We start from the raw sequence: 18,510 nt of genomic DNA on the forward strand, positions 1-18,510 counted from the left end.
ACTGAACTGTCTTGGATAAATTTGTGCCAATATCCATTTGTTCTGAATAAATGTTACGGTATAAAGTGGCGCAGACCCGGTATTTCAGGTCCTTGTGCACTGGGACCTCTTATGTTTGTAGGACACGTCAGGGCTTGACCCATCTCAGATTGTAGAGAGCGCAGTGTAATGCATCTCTTTAGCCTGAAAGAATGAATGGATTAAGTCAGTGTTTTACAAGTAGCAGCTGGCTGATGGGATTATGGCGGCCGGCAGCGATTTCACCATTTACAAACTCAGGATGATGAGCGGCAGGACAATGCATATTGTCCACAACTGAGGAGCCACGAGATGCCACACATGGTGCCCACACCACTGCTTGGGTAACATTGTGCTAAAGAGAAAAATATTCTGCATCTTCCTATATGTTGTTGGAATACTGTGGACTCTTGAAAGCAAATGTTCCATCAGAATCCATCATGATAAACCAGGGGCTGACACTTATAGGTCCAGGCACCATGACTGTGGTGTCTTCTTATATGTGTTATCCATGGCCTCCTTCCTTCTAAAATCCACTTTTATAATTGTGCTCACGAGCCTGAAAGGCACATGGAAGTGTTACCAGAGCTACTATGTGCTGCAGCTTCACAGGCTGTTACACTGTCTCACCTTCCCCTACTCTCCCAGCACTTCCCCCTCCCTCTGCCTGATCTAAACTCACTGCAGCAGAGGAAGTTACAGCACACAAATGTGGGTAGAGTCCGTGCACAGTGTAAGCTACAACACAAAGGGGCTGTGGTAACACCTCCAGGAGCCCTTTAGACTTATTAGCATAATTAAATAAGTTGATTTTAGAAGGAAGGAGGCCAAGGATAACAAACATAAGTCAGCAGAGTTTCTTAAAGTTTAAAGAAAACACTGTTGAGTGTCTCGGTCCCTTTGCCTCCCTAAACTTACTGGGGCTCATTTACTTACAGCGTCACTGGATTCACTAAGATCGTGCGCCCGATATCCTGCATGTGTCTCTTCCCCGCTCAGGTCTGACAGAGTTCACCTTCTTTTTTGTGGTGCATGTAAGCGCTCGGGCTTGCGACACAATTTAAAAGTTAAATACAGCGTGCCAGAAATGGGTTGCGCCACAAATTCTGCCACATTCCCAGCACAGACACTTCTTTAACCCCTTCCTGCCGCAGCCCTTTTTTGTTTTTTTTTTTGCGTTTTCATTTTTCACTCCCCACCTTCAAAAATCTATAATTTTTAAATTTTTCCTTTATGGCTTATTGTCTGCGTAACAAATTACACTTCAAAATGATGGTGTTTAATATTCCATGCCGTGTACTGGGAAGCGGGAAAAAAATTCCAAATGCAGTGAAATTGGTAAAAAAAAAAAACGCATTTGGGTCGTATTCTTTTGGGCTTGGATTTTACGGATTTCAAATGACAGGTCTACTTTATTCTTTGGCTCGGTACGATCACGGGGATAACAAATTTGTGTAGGTTTTATAATGTTTTCATACAAAAATGAAAATCTGTACAAAAATTTGGGGGGGGATTTTGCCATCTTCTGGCGCTAATAACTTTTTCATACTTTGGTGTACGGAGCTTTGGGAGGTGTCATTTTTTGCAGCTTTTGATGATGTTTCCAATGTTATCATTTTTAGGACTGTGCAACCTTTTGATCACTATTTATAGAATTCAATTTTTTTTTTAAATGGCAAAAAAGTGCCATTTTCGACTTTGGGCGCGATCACCTCTCCTCAGCTGTAGTAATGTGTTTCAAAAAGCAAAGAAAACGTAATCAAAACGCAACGTACCCTAACATGGTTAAAATAAAGTACAGGCAGTCCCCGGGTTACGTACAAGATAGGGTCTGTATGTTTGTTCTTAAGTTGAATTTGTATGTAAGTCGGAACTGTATACTTTATCATTGTAACCCCAGACAAATTTTTTTTGGTCTCTGTGACAATTGGATTTAAAAAATGTTGGGTTGTCATCAGAACCAGGAATAACAATAAATCTTCATTACAGACGCCTCTGGTAACTGTTACAGATGATCATTGTAGTCTATGGGTGAAGACACACATGGCGTTTTTAGGCCGTTTTTGGGCCGTTTTTAGTTAGTGCGTTTTCAGATTGTTAAAATCTGTTTTTTGAAAACGCATGTGTTTTTGTCCATTTTTAATTGCGCAAATTCGGAAAACTGGACAAAAACGCATGCGCTTTCAAAAAAACGGATTTTAACGATCTGAAAACGCACTAACTAAAAACGGCCCAAAAACGGCCTAAAAACGCCATGTGTGTCTTCGGGTGAAGACACACATGGCGTTTTTAGGCCGTTTTTGGGCCGTTTTTAGTTAGTGCTAAATTACCAATATCCAGAGGTCCGTTTGTAACTAGGGGTCATATGTATGTCAGGTGTTCTTAAGTAGGGAACCACCTGTATTGGGTTTAAATACGCAGGTTTCACTCTGTGGCACGGGAAGAGGCGTCATTACGTGTGTAAACCCTCACTACACATATTTTACTCATATGTTGCAGCACATTTATCACAATAAACAAGACCATCAATATTGAATAATTAGCATGTAAATACATTTACATATGAAAATAAACCATGACGGCCACTCCACTCCCCCACCTTCGTCCCAAAATAATCAGTGCTAGCGATATGGAAACATCTCAGGGCTAAAGTGGCATTGAAGTCCTGATTAATAACCCCCCTGGTCTCATTTGATGTGTGTTACTAGTATATGTTATTAGTTGTGTGAGGTTGCAGTCACACGGTTCGTTCTTCGTGCGTTTTTGCATGTTTACCTTCAGGGCTGGATTAAGGGTGGTGGAGGCCCCTGGGCGCAATCTGGTGGGGGCCCTTCCAACAATGCTTTTGGAAGTGTATAGCCTGCCAGCCCCCTGTAATATGTAGACTGTCAGCCCTGTGTAGTCTGTAGCCTGCCAGCCCCCTGTAGTATGTAGCCTGCCAACTGGTGGGGGCCCCTTTAAAAAGTAAAAGTGGTGGGGGCCCCGGGGCTCAAGCCCCATGAGCCCCTCCTTTAATCCGGCCCTGTTTACCTTGTGTGTTTCTGGTTTCAATATGTTTTCCTTCATTTCTGGAAATATACACAGCCCAACGCATGGTAAACATGTAAAAATGCATGCGTTTTCAGTGTGTTTAAAAAGGCTCTAGAATGCACCATGGCGTCCATTTAAAGGTGCATCCAAAACACCCAGAACTCCACGTGTGAACGCGCCCTTATCCTGCTTCACCTGTGCAGGACTTTGTACCTTCCCTGAACAACACATTAAGGACTTTGGTGACATCTTGTGGTCAGACACAGCAGTGCATCTGCCTATATCATGGACCCAGGCACACGAGGGCTTCCGCCTGTAACATGTATCTGGCTGTGACAGTGCAGAAGGAGCTGACACTAATAGAAGTGACAATGCCTCCTGCAAAGCCACAGACAAAGTCAAGGTGGATCTTGGTTTTCTGCAGTAGAATTTACAGAAGCTGAGGCGGCGTTCATGCCTGGCGAGTTTTTGATGCCTTGTATTGCAAACTGTAAGGTCGATTGCCCACAAGCGAGTTTGATGCGATTTACTCGCATTGTAAGTGGCCTGAATGTCTGGCCTTAGGGCTCAGAGACAGGAGATTGGACTGCACATAGTCCGAAATGTATTGTTTTTAAACAAGTTTTTCTAATAAAGTGGAATTTTAACATTGAAAAATCACAATCTCCTTTTGCCTGGACGCCAGACGATCCTTTCTTTTGTCCACAATTTTTTCCTATTGATTTCAATGGACTTGCAATGGTGTCCGGTAGTATCCATTTTTACATATTTCTTTAGGCCTTCCACTATTTCAATGGATATTTGGACGCAAACTGCTGAGCATTTTTTACTTCAGAAGTGACAGAAGGCCAATGTAAGACTCCTTTCTGTATATGTAATATTGTAATATTTACATTGTTTTGTATGTAAAATGGATGGTCTTGATTTCTATCAGTTGTCCATCTGCTCTGTCATACTGAGCGCGCTCCAAATTTACATTTCGAAGTGTTAATACGACCCCTATGGGCCAAAGAAGAGGGAAAAAACGGATAGCTTTAACATAACAGAAAAAAAACGGAAACTGTATCCATCCAGACATCGGTTTAACCTGTTCAGGACTGCCATGCAGGTAAGTACATCCTATCTGCACATGCCCCATGGATATACACGCCATGAAAGTGTTGCATTGTCTCGGAAACCCTGGCACCTAGAAACACAATTCTGGAGAATCTCCTCATAATATAAGGATTGTGTTTCTAGGTGAGAATTACCAGGAGATATTCACTAAGTTACAATAAAACATCTGATTTTCTAAATACAGATTTTAATTCTTTGAAGGGAACCTGTCACCAGGGACCTCATCCTCACTAAAGACAGGTTGCAGAAGCCCATCACACCTGCAGTGCAAATATTCCTTTCTGCCTTTTCTAAGCATTTGCACTACAGTATAATTGTGTGTTATAACTTACCTCGCATCCTGACAAAATCCTAGGGTAGTCACAGGGGTTGGGCTTTGGTTTGCATGCATTTCAAAAAACAACATGTGACTTGTCTTTTACTCACTCCTCAGAGCTTGGCCCCAACCTTTGTGCTCCTGTACAGCTCCTCCCTCCTGCTCCTTCACAGAGCTCACAGCCTGGTCAGCCTGACATCAGTGGGGGAGGGACAGGCTGTACAGGAGCACAAAGATGGAGACAGCCTAAGGCTCAAACAGGTCACATGTTGTTTTATGAAATGCATCCAAACCAAAGCCCAACCCCTGTGAATACCCCAGGATTTTGTCAGGATGCAAGAGTAAGTTATAACACACAATTATATTGTAATGCAAATGCTTAGAAAAGGCAGAAAGGCAGATGTGCACTGCAGGTGTGATGGGCTTTTACAACCTGTCCTTAGTGAAAATGAGGTCCCTGGTGACAGGTTCCCTTTATTAGACAGGTGACAGGTTCCCTTTATTAGAGGAGAAATTCCCCAGAATTGTGTTTCTAGGTGCCACAGTTCTGGAAATATGTTTTGTAATGAGCCCCTCTCCAGCCTGTCAGCTCAAGGCAGAAAGCATAAGAAGCGGCAGAAGACTCTGCAAAAGTACATGCACCCTCTGCCTCTGTACCTGGAAATTGGTGAGGAATGGACACTGTACATATTTATAACATATTTAGGGAAAGGTTTATACAGTTTTACTGCTTATTAAAAGAGTTTTTAATGGGAAAAAACATATTTTTTCACATTTGTTTAAAAACTAAATTACAAATTACCGTCTATTATAAAAAAGGGCAGTCAAATGTTAAGAAAAGGGGTTTTAACTTTGGGGTCCTGTGTGACCATATATTGTAGATGTGTTCTGTATTCCTCTCTTTATTGGCTTTATTTTTGTTGTTTTAAAACTTTCAAGTAGGGAAAAAAAAGTCACATACCAGGGAACCTGTCAGCAGAAATAAGCAAACCACTACCAGTATGTTTATAAGCAGCTTCTGGATTATCAAACGTAGCCAAGTCCTGGGCTCGACTCCTTGGTCTTCAGTGTATAGAAAGATAGCTAAAATTCCACTGCATACACGAGGGCCGGGGGAAGTGGAATTCATTGATAGGTCACTGTCTACACTATCGCTGTGCCGCCAGGTGTTCATGGATTCAACAGAGAATTTTATCCAATTTTAGACTAAAGAGAGATAGATCATGCGTCTAACTCACATCAGACTCGCAGCGTGTGCTGGCTGGGACATTCGGACCGAATTCTGAGCAACCTGAACTGTACTCAGTGGAAGGGGGGGTGGGGGTATTTATCAAGACTTGTATGTCACAAATGTGGCATAGAATCCCTGAAATAATCGCAACTGCTAGGGATCATTTTCTCCTTTCCAGCACCTCCACGTTTTCCTTTCCCTTCCTGTCCCCAAGGAAGTACGCAATGACTTTTCATACGTGACGTGGCATAGAAATAAACGCTGCTGAGAAACACTCCGGATACATCAAGAGCCGGAAGCCTCTCACTGTATCCAGCATGGTCGGTGTATAATAAATGCCCCCCCTGTATGTCAGTTCTGGTTGCTCAGCATTCGGGCAGGACGTGCCAGGCAGCGCAGGCTGTGAGTGTGATGTGAGCTGGACGCATAAGGGTGATGGCACACGTGGCGTTTTGAATTTGTTTTTGGTCCGTTTTTTAAGCAGTATGTCCAAAAACGCATCCGCTTTTGCCCAGTTTTAAGTAAGATAATTGGTAAAACCCGGTGAAAAATGGATGCGGTTTTTAACGGACTGCTTAAAAACGGACCACAAACAGTTTCAAAACGCCACGTGTGGCATCACCCTATGACTCACTCAGCTGATAGTGATAAGACTACTGCTGTGTATGGAGCAGTAGCCACCGGCCGGGGCTCTACTCCACGTGCAAACACTAGCGATCCTCAAGTCTATGAACATCCAGTTTGGATTACCTGTGGAAAGTAACCCTTCTGGACAACCATAATCGTGGACTCTACCATATTTCCGGATTCCAGCACGAAAAGGGACTGTATCCACTTTAGACCAGGAGGTCCGGTTTCTACCATCACCAGGTATCCACTTACATTTAATAGCAAATTACCATCTAGACCCCAAAATACCACATCATTTATATATACATGGTAGGAGGTTCGTGTATGGTGATATAGTAGGGATTGTTCACTTGTTAGAGTGTTTGGCGCAGGTACATTTTGTTTTATCTTGTTTTTAGTAGCTCCACTAGTTGGATCTATACTCAAGTTGGGGTGCAGGTCACCATCTTTGTTACCAGCGACTTCAGCCTATTGTCCAGTGTTTGCGCTGACTCATTCCTGTTATTTTTTGATAGTGATAAGAGTTGAGCCCAACACTTGGATTTATTGTTTGGATTTCCTCCTTTGGACGGGACTCCTCCGAATAATATATCCGCACTGGTGTCTTACTTATACCTTCCAGATGATGTTTCTTTCATGCATCATCCAGAGAATCAGCTCTGATGTAAATGAGTCGCAGAGGTGAAGGGTCCACAGGGGTTTATTTCTGGCCTAAACACAAACCTAATGACAAAAAAGATGACTCTGCTGCTCTCAAAGGACAAGAGTCACACAGAAAACTACAGTATCTCACCCTGTGGGGTCAGCCCAAAAGGGCTCACATGAACATCCGAATGCCCGTGTAGTCCAGACTTCTGGAAGGTCATTAGGGCGGGAGGTGTACCTGCTGCGACTCGAGGATTTTATTATACGTTGAGGGCAATTTCTCAATGAGTATCCAGAGTAATTCTGGAGTTACTTATCTCAATTCTACAATTCCTTTTTTTATAACTCTACTTTTAAATAAACTTTAGACTGCCCCCATTACCTGCACCTTCACTTTGAATAAAAACAAAGGGAATCTACCATCAATATCCATCATGATAAACCATAAGCATTACTCATAGATCCAGGCACCGGGACTGTGATAATCTTCCTGTATTTATTGTCCAAGGCCTCCTTCCGTCTAAAATCGACTTTTATAATTATGCTAATGAGGCTGAAAGGCTCTGGGTGTGTTACAGAAGTCCTCTGTGCTTTGGCTTCACAGGCCGTTCTTGCCCCCTGCTCTTCCTGTGACCTCAGCGGCTGTGAGCACATAGTGGGAGGGGTAAGTGCTCCTGCACAGTGTAACAGCCTGTGCAGCTACAGCACAGAGGGGCTCTGATAACACAGCCATAGCCTTTCTGGCTCATAAGTTGATTTTTTATAAAGAAGGAGTCCATGTATAACAACAAGATTACCCCGGTGCCCGGATCTATATAAGTGTCTCTGAGTTATCATGATGGATTTTGATGGTAGATTTTTTTTTTTTTTAACAAGCAACAGGGGGGCAAATGGAGAACCCCTGAAAAACCTAGCCAGCCAAAAGGTGCAAACTGGGAGACTTTTGGCTGTGGACACTAAAGTAATTTGGCCTTGGATCTGCCTCTAACTGAAAGTCACATGCATGGGGTGGGCCTTAAAGCGAAAGTGAATCTGCCTACAGGAACAGAGATGCCACCAGTGTACATTAGTGTCGAGGTAGCATCTGTTCCATTTCATTTACTTGATTGAGTCCTCTCCAAATAAAATTGTCACATTGGGGCAGATTTACTTACCCGGTCCATTCGCGATCCAGCGGCGCGTTCTCTGCGGTGGATTCGGGTCTTCCGGCGATTCACTAAGGCAGTTCCTCCGACATCCACCAGATGTCGCTGCTGCGCTGAAGTTCCCCGAGGTCCGCCGGAATGCACCATCCTATACCTGGTGAAGGTAAGCACGAGTCCCGCGACACTTTTTTTTTTTTAAATGCGGTGGTTTTTCTGAATCCGTCGGGTTTTCGTTCGGCCACGCCCCCCGATTTCCGTCGCGTGCATGCCAGCGCCGATGCGCCACAATCCGATTGCGTGCGCCAAAAACCCAAGGCAATACCGGGAAAATCGTCGCAAATTGGAAATATTCGGGTAACACGTTGGGAAAACGCGAATCGGGCCCTTAGTAAATGACCCCCATTGTTTTTACTTCTAAGGGCTGGAAAGTCACGTGTTGAGGAATTTCAGAGTTTCACTGAGTTTCACCGAGATTGCGTCCCAGTGGACCTCAAAGGACTACCAACTGGTACAGAGAGTACTGACCCGGTGTTACTAAAACACGGTCCATCTTACACCTCAATCCTGAAATGCCTAGGGTCCATCTGTAAGCACCATAGTTGGTGTCCTCCATTGTAGACCAACTTGTATAGAAATATTACCTTCCTAAATGCCTTTCAGTAGTAGCTGCCTCCTAGCCCTGACTTTGGGCTATTACTGTCCTGGGAGGTCTGTACCTGTTCACCAGCCATAGCCTTTAAAAGTTATGTGACTTTGCCATTCCCTGCTTTACCACCAAACGGGCCAGTCTGTGCCTGGATGAAACCTCATAAAAGTATCTCAATGCCCCGGTAGTCAGATCACTACTAAGGCAGCAGGTACAGAAACCTTGTAGAAATGTTTACAAATGTGTACAGGATCCTACAAAAATAGTCCCAATCCCCTACATGTTGTTTTCCCAAATCCCTGAAGTTATGAATGCCCAATTTTCCTTATGCTCTCTTTCCGTTCCCTCCGGATGTTACCTACCTTTTTGACTTTACTTTCCCAGGTTGGACCAGATTACCATAAGGATTACTTGAAGGAATTCCACCCACAGGACGTGTTATTATTTAGAGTGAATTTGGGACTTTTTAACTAAACAGTAGTAACTTTAAAGGATTTAAAGGAAACCTACCTTTTCAAAATGGTCATTTTGACCTAGTACCTTTACCTTGGGGCATGTAAGCTGATGCTGGAGGTGGTCTTGTTAAGGCACATAAATCTGCAGTTTCACCAAAAAAAGCAAATGACCCAATTCGACGCTCCTGGGCACTGACACAGGGCGCTCGGGGCTTGGTCACGATGTTAACAATGCATGCGCCTTTGTGCGTGAAACTTCCTTAATCTTGAGAGCCAGTGACGTCACCGAGCTCTTGGAAAGCACTGGCGCATGCGCACTGTATCTTCATTTCGCACGGCCGCAATACAAAGCTGACGACCAGGGGCTCATTTACTAAGGGCTCCGCGGCCGCACTTTCGTCAGGTTTACCGACTTTTTCCGTTTTGCACCAAATTCCGCCGGTATTTTGCTGCACGCGATCAGATTTCGGTGCAATCGTGCTGGCTTTCACGCGTCAGAAATCGGGGGCGTGGCCAACGGAAAACCTGATGGATTCGGAAAAACTGTGGAATCTAAAAAACAAAGTGTGTCGCAAAATCAAGCACTCACATGCACCGGGAAGAACCAGGTGAACTCCGGCGGACCTCGACTCAGCAGCGACACCTGGTGGACATCGGGTGCATGACCTTAGTAAATCGCTGGAAGACCCGAATCCTCGTCTGAGAACGCGCCGCTGGATCACGACAGGACCGGGTAAGTAAATCTGCCCCACAGTGCGCATGCGCCAGTGCTTTCCGAGCTTTCTGTCAGACCCAGGGCTTTTCATCTAAACCTTATTTTTGTATGAAATCTAATAAAAATATAATATTTCTCTAGCCCCGTTATCAGCAATTCTTGTGTTGGTAGCAGAGAAAGATGGCCAAGACTTCCCCAAAAGTAGCTGTGAGTACTTTCTGGTCTGTCAAAGTAAAACTGTTTCACAAAGCACATTGAACATGTTTTCTAGGGTAAGAAATCTATACATACAGATGTTATAAAGCAAAATATGGATTGTCTATTTTCAGTGCAGTGGTGACTCTCTTACCTTTAATCCTGCCCCGCGCTTTAGTCGCTCCCTTAGAGACTGCAGCACAGGGGTCTCAGAAATAGGGATCCTCTGTTCCCTTACAGGGGCAGTTTCTTCTCTTTCTGTCTGACTCTCTGTTGCATCGTCTCCAGATTTACTCCTGGACTTGGACTTCATTTGTTTCTTCCGTAAGCCCCTTGTGCTCGATCTTGAACCCCCCCTCTCGTTGCCCTCATTCTGAGAACGTTGAGTTTCTCTTAAGAAGAAGAACATGTCTTTGGCGTCTTTCTCCTCGTCTCGCTTTCTGTCCATATACTAGGCATTGATGAGAAGATCTGACTAGACCTCGCACTCCCCAACTGTTCTTTTACCTTCTCAGATATTACATTTCAGAAGCTGAAACCTTCACATTTATTATGTATGTCGCGGGGTAATTACTAAATAGGCATCAACCAATGATTGACACAATATAAGTTCTTACAAAAGTGTTACTGTCTGCTCTCCCACCGCCCTGTACCAAAATCACCTACCGACACGTTACCCAAAGGCTAAATCCTAATTCTAAACCGAGTCCATATGGCCAAAGGTTTTCTGAGTTTTCCTTAATTATAAAACAACCCTGGTATTTAACAGATCGAATGTCTCTTCAATTATGAAAAAGTAACAAGCCTCGGCCTCTGACAAGTGACAGGTAAGAAGCTGAGAAATCATTCCCAGGTTTCATCAAAGAATCAGCTGTCATGTGATCTGGTAAATGTTTCTGCGGGTCACAATACAGTCACAGCCTTCTATTATAGAGAGCCAGAAAGTCCAATCAATTATACATCAACCAATTATCATCCCCGTCCAGCACCATCCAGATGTAAACACAAAGAAACGAAATTCGCTTTATTCACTAGTGAGGTCTGGGCCATGGAATCAGGTTTACATTGTTGACGTCGTATTGTTACATTGTTGATGTTGTATTGTTACATTGTTGACGTTGTATTGTTACATTGTTGACATTGTATTGTTACATTGTTGATGTTGTATTGTTACATTGTTGACGTTGTATTGTTACATTGTTGACGTTGTATTGTTACATTGTTGACATTGTATTGTTACATTGTTGATGTTGTATTGTTACATTGTTGACGTTGTATTGTTACATTGTTGACGTTGTATTGTTACATTGTTGACATTGTATTGTTACATTGTTGACGTTGTATTGTTACATTGTTGACGTTGTATTGTTACATTGTTGACGTTGTATTGTTACATTGTTGACGTTGTATTGTTACATTGTTGATGTTGTATTGTTACATTGTTGACGTTGTATTGTTACATTGTTGACGTTGTATTGTTACATGGTTGACGTTGTATTGTTACATTGTTGACGTTGTATTGTTACATGGTTGACGTCGTATTGTTACATTGTTGACATTGTATTGTTACATTGTTGATGTTGTATTGTTACATTGTTGACGTTGTATTGTTACATATTGTCAGGCTTCAAGGTTGTGGATCCTCTGGACCACTGCGGACGATGACACAAGCCACTGCCTGGGACCAGAGTCTAGTGGTACCCGGTTTTCACCAGAGCCCGCCGCAAAGCAGGATGGTTTTGCTGCGGCGTGGTACCACCAGGTCGTTCCACAGGCGTGACTTTTCCGCAGTGGCAGCCAAGGTCGAGGTACAGAAACGGCAGGCAATCTCGTAGTCGGGGACAGGCAGGCGGTCAGGACGGGCAGCACAGGATCGGAGTCAGAGACGTAGCAATAGGTCAAGGCAGGCGGCAAAGGAGCGAAGTCAAAGGCAGAACCGGGGTCACAACGGGAATACACAGAAATAGCACACGGCATAAACAAGCTTTCTCTAGGGCACTATGCACAAAGATCCGGCAGGGATCACAGGAAGAGGCAGGCTTAAATAGATTACCTGGAATGGCCAGCGCCAACTAGGAGTCGGGGGCGCGCGCGCACGGCCGAAGATGATGGAGCAGCCGCGGCGGGGAGCGCAGAAGCCGGAGCAGGAGCCGGGGTCCATGAGTCGCACCTGCAGCGCACTGGCGAGGGGTAATGGCCGCGGGCCCACCCGAGACACATATTTGACGTTGTATTGTTACATTGGTGACGTGATGTTGCATTGTTACATTGGTGACGTTGTGTTGTTACATTGGTGACGTTGTGTTGTTACATTGGTGACGTTGTATTGTTACATTGTTGATGTTGTATTGTTACATTGGTGACGTTGTATTGTTACATTGTTGATGTATTGTTACATTGGTGACGTTGTATTGTTACATTGGTGATGTTGTATTGTTACATTGTTGATGTATTGTTACATTGGTGACGTTGTATTGTTACATTGTTGATGTATTGTTACATTGGTGACGTTGTATTGTTACATTGGTGATGTTGTATTGTTACATTGTTGATGTTGTATTGTTACATTGTTGATGTATTGTTACATTGGTGACGTTGTATTGTTACATTGGTGACGTTGTATTGTTACATTGGTGATGTTGTATTGTTACATTGTTGATGTATTGTTACATTGGTGACGTTGTATTGTTACATTGGTGATGTTGTATTGTTACATTGTTGATGTTGTATTGTTACATTGTTGATGTATTGTTACATTGGTGATGTTGTATTGTTACATTGTTGATGTTGTATTGTTACATTGTTGATGTATTGTTACATTGATGTATTGTTACATTGGTGATGTTCTATTGTTACATTGTTGATGTTGTATTGTTACAGAGAGAGCGCTTTACTTCTTGATGTATGTCTGATGTCTGATGTTCGCCGTTGCTTACATGTTGTAATGTACATGGCGTGGAGCCACTAACCGAATTTAGTTGGGGATACTCCTAAGGGTGTTGTAAAAACAAACCCATACCTTTAACCATGTAACCATTGAGGGATCTGATCTTCACTGCTGGGGACCACCAGGTACAGCTGAAACCAGAAGTTTCCATACACCACATAAAAAACCAAATCTATATCTGACTTGAAATCAGAATGAGGGCGCTGGCACAGGTGGCGTTTTGAACGCGTTTTTGGCCCATTTTTAAGCAGTCCGTTAAAAAACGCATCTGTTTTTGACAGGTTTGACCAATTATCTTAATTCAAACTGGTCAAAAACACATGCGTTTTTTGACGGACTGGTGAAAAACAGGCCAAAAACGCGTTCAAAACGCCACGTGTGCCATCACCCTAAACCTTTCCCTTTTTAGGTCCATTAGAATTACCAAAATGATTTATACGTGCCACATACCAGAATGAGAGAATTTTAAGGCCTGTTTAATACTTTCTGCAAAGTCACCAGTTTCCATACAATTCGTCAGTATTTGGTTCCATTTCCCTTACACTGTATGACTTGGGTCACACGTTCTGGATCTCCTTCCACAAGCTTCTCTCAATAGTTGGTAGGAATTTGGGTCCATTCCCCCTGACAGAACTGGTGTAACCGAGCCAGGTTTGTAGCTGAATTTTAAGCTGAGATCAGGGCCTTGTGATGGCCCCTCCAAAACATTGGGGCACATTTACTTACCCGGTCCAGTCGCGATCCAGCAGCACTTTCTCCAACGAGGATTCGGGTCTTCCGGCGATTCACTAAGGTTGTGCGCCCGATGTCCACCAGGTGTCGCTGCTGCACCGAGGTCCGCCGGAGTTCACCAACCTATTCCTGGTGCATGTAAGTGTGTGTCAAGCGACACTTTTTTTTTTAAATATCGCGATTTTTCCAAATCCGTCGGGTTGCCCGACAACCACGCCCCCGATTTCCTGCGCGTGCATGCCAGCGCCGATGTGCCACAATCCGGTCGTGTGCGACAAAAACCCGGGGCAATTCGGCGCAAAACTGTAAAATTCAGAAAACCCGGCGGATAAAAGTGATTCGGACCCTTAGTAAATGTGCCCCATTGACTTTGTTCTCCTTCAGCCAATTTTTTAACCAGTTTGTCAGTAGCTTTGGGTCATTGTCCAATCGGAAGGCTCATTTGCACCCAAACTTTAACATCCTGGCTGATGTCCTGAGATCTTCTTTCCTCGTGATGCATCTATTTTGTGAAGTGCCCCAGACCCTCCACAACATGATGATGCCGCTCCTGTATGTCATAGTCAGGATTCTCCCTTGGCCAAACATTTCAGGTCTACTACATCTACAATCCTTCATCCTGGAGGTAGATTTCCTTTAAAACATTCTCATAACATGTCTCGTTATTCTGCCATTTGGCAACTCATTGGGGGTCATTTACTAAGGGCCGACGTGTTACCCGAATGTTTCCGATTTGCGCTGATTTTCCCTTAATTGCCCCGGGATTTTGGCGCACGCGATCGGATTGTGGCGCATCGGCGCTGGCATGCATGCGACGGAAATCGGGGGGGGCGTGGTCGAACGAAAACCCGACGGATTCGAAAAAAACGTCGCATTTTTTTAAAAAAATTGGTCGCACGCGCCATACTTACATGCACCAGGAAGAGATCAGTGAACTCCGACGCAACTCGGCGGACCTCGGCGCATCAGCGACTCCTGGTGGACATCGGGCGCAGGACCTTCATGAATCGACGGAAGACCCGAACGCTCGTCCGAGAAGCCGCCGCTGGAACGCGAATGGATCGGGTAAGTAAATGAGCCCCATTATGTTAATTCTAATTGACCTAAAACAGGAAAGGTTTATTCAGATGTCATGCCAGAGAAGAACCAGCCTGAACACAGGTTTGAATGGTACGTGGTGACATGTTGTGTTTGTTTAAGCATTATAAACGCAGTTTAATTGCTTTTCCACCGGGGCAGATTTGCTCAGAATGACGCAGCCATTGTATTGTGTGCAGTTACCTGTGTGGTGTGCAGGGGGCGCCAGATTCAGGATTTCTGCTGCACGTTCCTCATCAATTTGGCCCTCTGCACTGCTCCGACAGGGGGCATTGTTTTTTTTTCTTCTGTTGTTGCTCCTTTAACTTGGGACGTGTGACACCATTCTGTCGGACTTTGCATGTTGAATCTGGCACATGGTCCGACTGAGCTCCGGAGCGCCCCCCCCCCTAATCCGTGACGCATAATTACAAGTGCGGCCGCACCTGAAAAGGGTCGCGTGAGTCACAAATGTGGCGCGGGCACTTCTTAAATACCTGAGCACGGAGCTTAGTAAATGTGCCCCATTGTGTACACACCAAGGTAATATTGCGCTAATGTAAAAGTGATGAAGTTTCCCGACGATTTCCGATTGGCGCCGTCGTGTCCTCGGACAACCCGATGGATTCGGAAAAAAATGCGGAATTGAAAAAAGAATTTGTGTCGCAAGATCAACACTTACATACTTCGGGACGCATACTGCGACCTTGGCGCAGCAGCGACACATGCTGGATATCGGACGCACGGACCTTGGTGAATCCTGGCAGACCCGAATCCTCGTCGGAGAACACGCTGCTGGATTGCGACTGGACCGGGTAAGTAAATGTGCCCCACTGAGTGACGTTCCGAGTACATGAGCTGTGCATCACTGGGCCATGAACGTGCCGACTGCGTCATTTGCTATGGACATCGGCCGTGGGAGCAGATTTCCTGTAGCTTATAAGATGCAAACCTTCGGGGCGCGGTCACAAGGTGCGTTTTGGGTGCATTTTTAGTGCATTTTGAAACGCATTATAACAGCTGAGGAGAGGTGATTTGCCTAGTTGCATTACTATTAACATTTGCGTTTACAATGCAGTGTAAATGCAATGTTAAAGCATACATTAACAACACGTTAACACATGCATTAACATTGTGTTAAGAAATGTAAACAGTAATGTAATTAGGCGAATCCCCTCTCCTCAGCTCTTGTAATGTGTTTAGAAACGCAATGAAAACGCAACCAAAACGCACCGTGTGAACGCGCCCCTGAGGGTGTGCCATAACGTTCATACTTATAGGACCCTATTCACATGGTGCAGCAGTCGTGGCCTCCTTCAGGCAGAGGCGTACATTGATTTCTACAGCTTTGGGGGAGGATTATGAAACCAGACGTTAGGATTGCGCTATTGCTGCGATGCTTTCCTTTCCTGTTTTGCAATCCTTGGCGTTCACCACGAGAAGATCCTCTTGGGGCTTCATTAAACACTTCACATTAACACTTTGTATACCTTGGCACTCCTGGGCATTTGTTTGCCTTGTTTTGTACTGTACCAAATCTACCACCTGCTATCCTGCAGCCTTTAATATTTTTGAACACTGTCTGGAAAAATCTATGCGTTTTCAATGAGTTTTAAATCGTTACCCTAATTATGCACTGCACCAGAGAATGTCCCTGACAGGCAGAAGTAATCAATGGCTGCACCATCCCCCAGCTGCTGTATATGAGTCATCCAGCTCAGGTTGATTAGTCCTGTCTGGACAGTTCATGAAGCTCTATGTAATGTGTGTAATGCTAGCAGCACCCAGCTTTCCCAGGGTCCTGAATGTTAGAATTGTTTTTTCAGCAAAACCACTCAGCTCAACCACTAACTAGCGCGCCGATAATTGGCGCTGACCGGCCCCCTGCCCTGATGAATTCCAGCCCCTTCCTGTGTCCCCTGTCGGATCTTTGTGTTTCCATGCCTAAGAGAATGCTTTCCTGATGCCCTGTCCTGATTCTCCGTTGTGACCTCGATTCCGTTCCTGACCTCGGTCCTGTGCTGCCTGTCTCGACCTCCTGCCTGTCCCTGACCACGATTCTGTCTGACGACTTTGTACCTCGCTTTGGCCACCACCGCAGACAAAGTCGCGCCTGTGGAGTGACCTGGTGGTACCATGCCACAGCAAGTCCAACCCGTTTTGCGGCGGGCTCTGGTGCCAAGCTAGGTGCCACTTAGACTCCGGTCCCAGGTGTCGGCTTACGTCATTGTCGGCGGTGGTCCGGTGGGTCCACTACCCCTGGTGCCTGACATGTGCAAAATAAAATACTTTTAAATCTATTTATCTATCAATCCTACTACCCTATTTAAAAATGTCATACAAAATGAAAAAAAAGTGCAAATCACCACAAAAACACTAAATATATGTCAACCCATACAATATAATAAAATTGTCACTAACCCTTACTGTTACTTTCTTCACCTGTACAGTGAACGGCGTGAAAATGTTAAAAAAAAGTAACAAAAACATAAAAATGTAAAAAAAAAGTAACAAAAACATGCAAAGTGTATGATATTTTCACAACCAACAGGATAAAAAGTAATCAAAAAGTAATATTTACCCCTACATGACACCAATAAAAAAAGTACAGCTTATCCCACAAAAAAACAAGCCCTAAAATAGCTCTGTCAGAAGAAAAAAATCAAAAAGTTCTGCCTCTTAGAACACGGTGATGCAAAAACAAGCAAAATTCTCACCAAATAAGTTCTGTATTCAGCAAAACAGGCCGACCCCACAAAGCGAAATAAATGGGGCATCTCTAAAATCGTGCTGACTAGAGATGAGCGAGCACTAAAATGCTCGGGTACTCGTTATTCGAGACAAACTTTTGCCGATGCTCGAGTGCTCGTCTCAAATAACGAACCCCATTGAAGTCAATGGGAGACTCGAGCATTTTCAATGTGGCATTTTATTGAGAAATAATGGGGGTCATTTCCCCTGAATTTCCCCCGGGATTTTGGCGCACGCGATCGGATTTTGGCGCTTTGGCGCTGGCATGCACGCAACGGAAATGGGGGGGCGTGGCCCAACGAAAACCCGACGGATTTGGAAAAACCGCCGCATTTAAAAAAAAAATTGTCGCTCGGCATGCGCTTACCTTCACTCAGCCCGAGCCGGTGTACTCCAGTGCGTTCCGATGCTCTTCAGCGCAGCAGCGCCACCTGGCGGACGGCGGAGGAACTACCTTAATAAATCCCGGCCGGACCCGAATCCACCGCAGAGAACGCGCCGCTGGATCGCGAACGGACCGGGTAAGTAAATCTGCCCCCAACATCTGCAATATGTGCTTCACTGAAGAACACATTGCAGATGTTTCCATACATCTGCTAACTTATCAGAAGACAATTTGCATTGACCCGAGCAGTTCTCGAGCGGCGAAATACTCGTCCGAGCAACGAGCCGTTTTGAGTACGCTAAGGCCCCTTCCACACTTGCGTTGCAGATCACGTCAGAGTTTGATCAGAGTGCAATCAGTTTTCAGTCAGAGTTTGTTCAGTGTCTCAGTTTTTCACGCGCGTTTTTGATGCAATTTCAATGCTTTTTTCACGCGCAGAAAACGCGCGTGAAATGGACTCAGGACTGAGCTTTATC

At 44.6% G+C, this 18,510-nt stretch overlaps 1 protein-coding gene across 1 annotated transcript in view; it reads right to left on the minus strand.

Moving 5' to 3' along the window:
* CABP2 (calcium binding protein 2) overlaps positions 1-10,579 on the minus strand; it is a 48,732-nt gene extending 38,153 nt beyond the window's left edge. The window contains exon 1 of the mRNA XM_072130409.1: positions 10,297-10,579. Coding sequence (XP_071986510.1) covers positions 10,297-10,551 — 255 coding nt within the window. The 5' untranslated portion in view covers positions 10,552-10,579. The remainder of the gene's footprint in view (positions 1-10,296) is intronic.
* Positions 10,580-18,510: the final 7,931 nt, after the last annotated feature.

The sequence above is a fragment of the Engystomops pustulosus genome, chromosome 11 (assembly GCF_040894005.1).
Source record: "Engystomops pustulosus chromosome 11, aEngPut4.maternal, whole genome shotgun sequence".
In the NCBI taxonomy this organism is placed as follows: domain Eukaryota; kingdom Metazoa; phylum Chordata; class Amphibia; order Anura; family Leptodactylidae; genus Engystomops; species Engystomops pustulosus.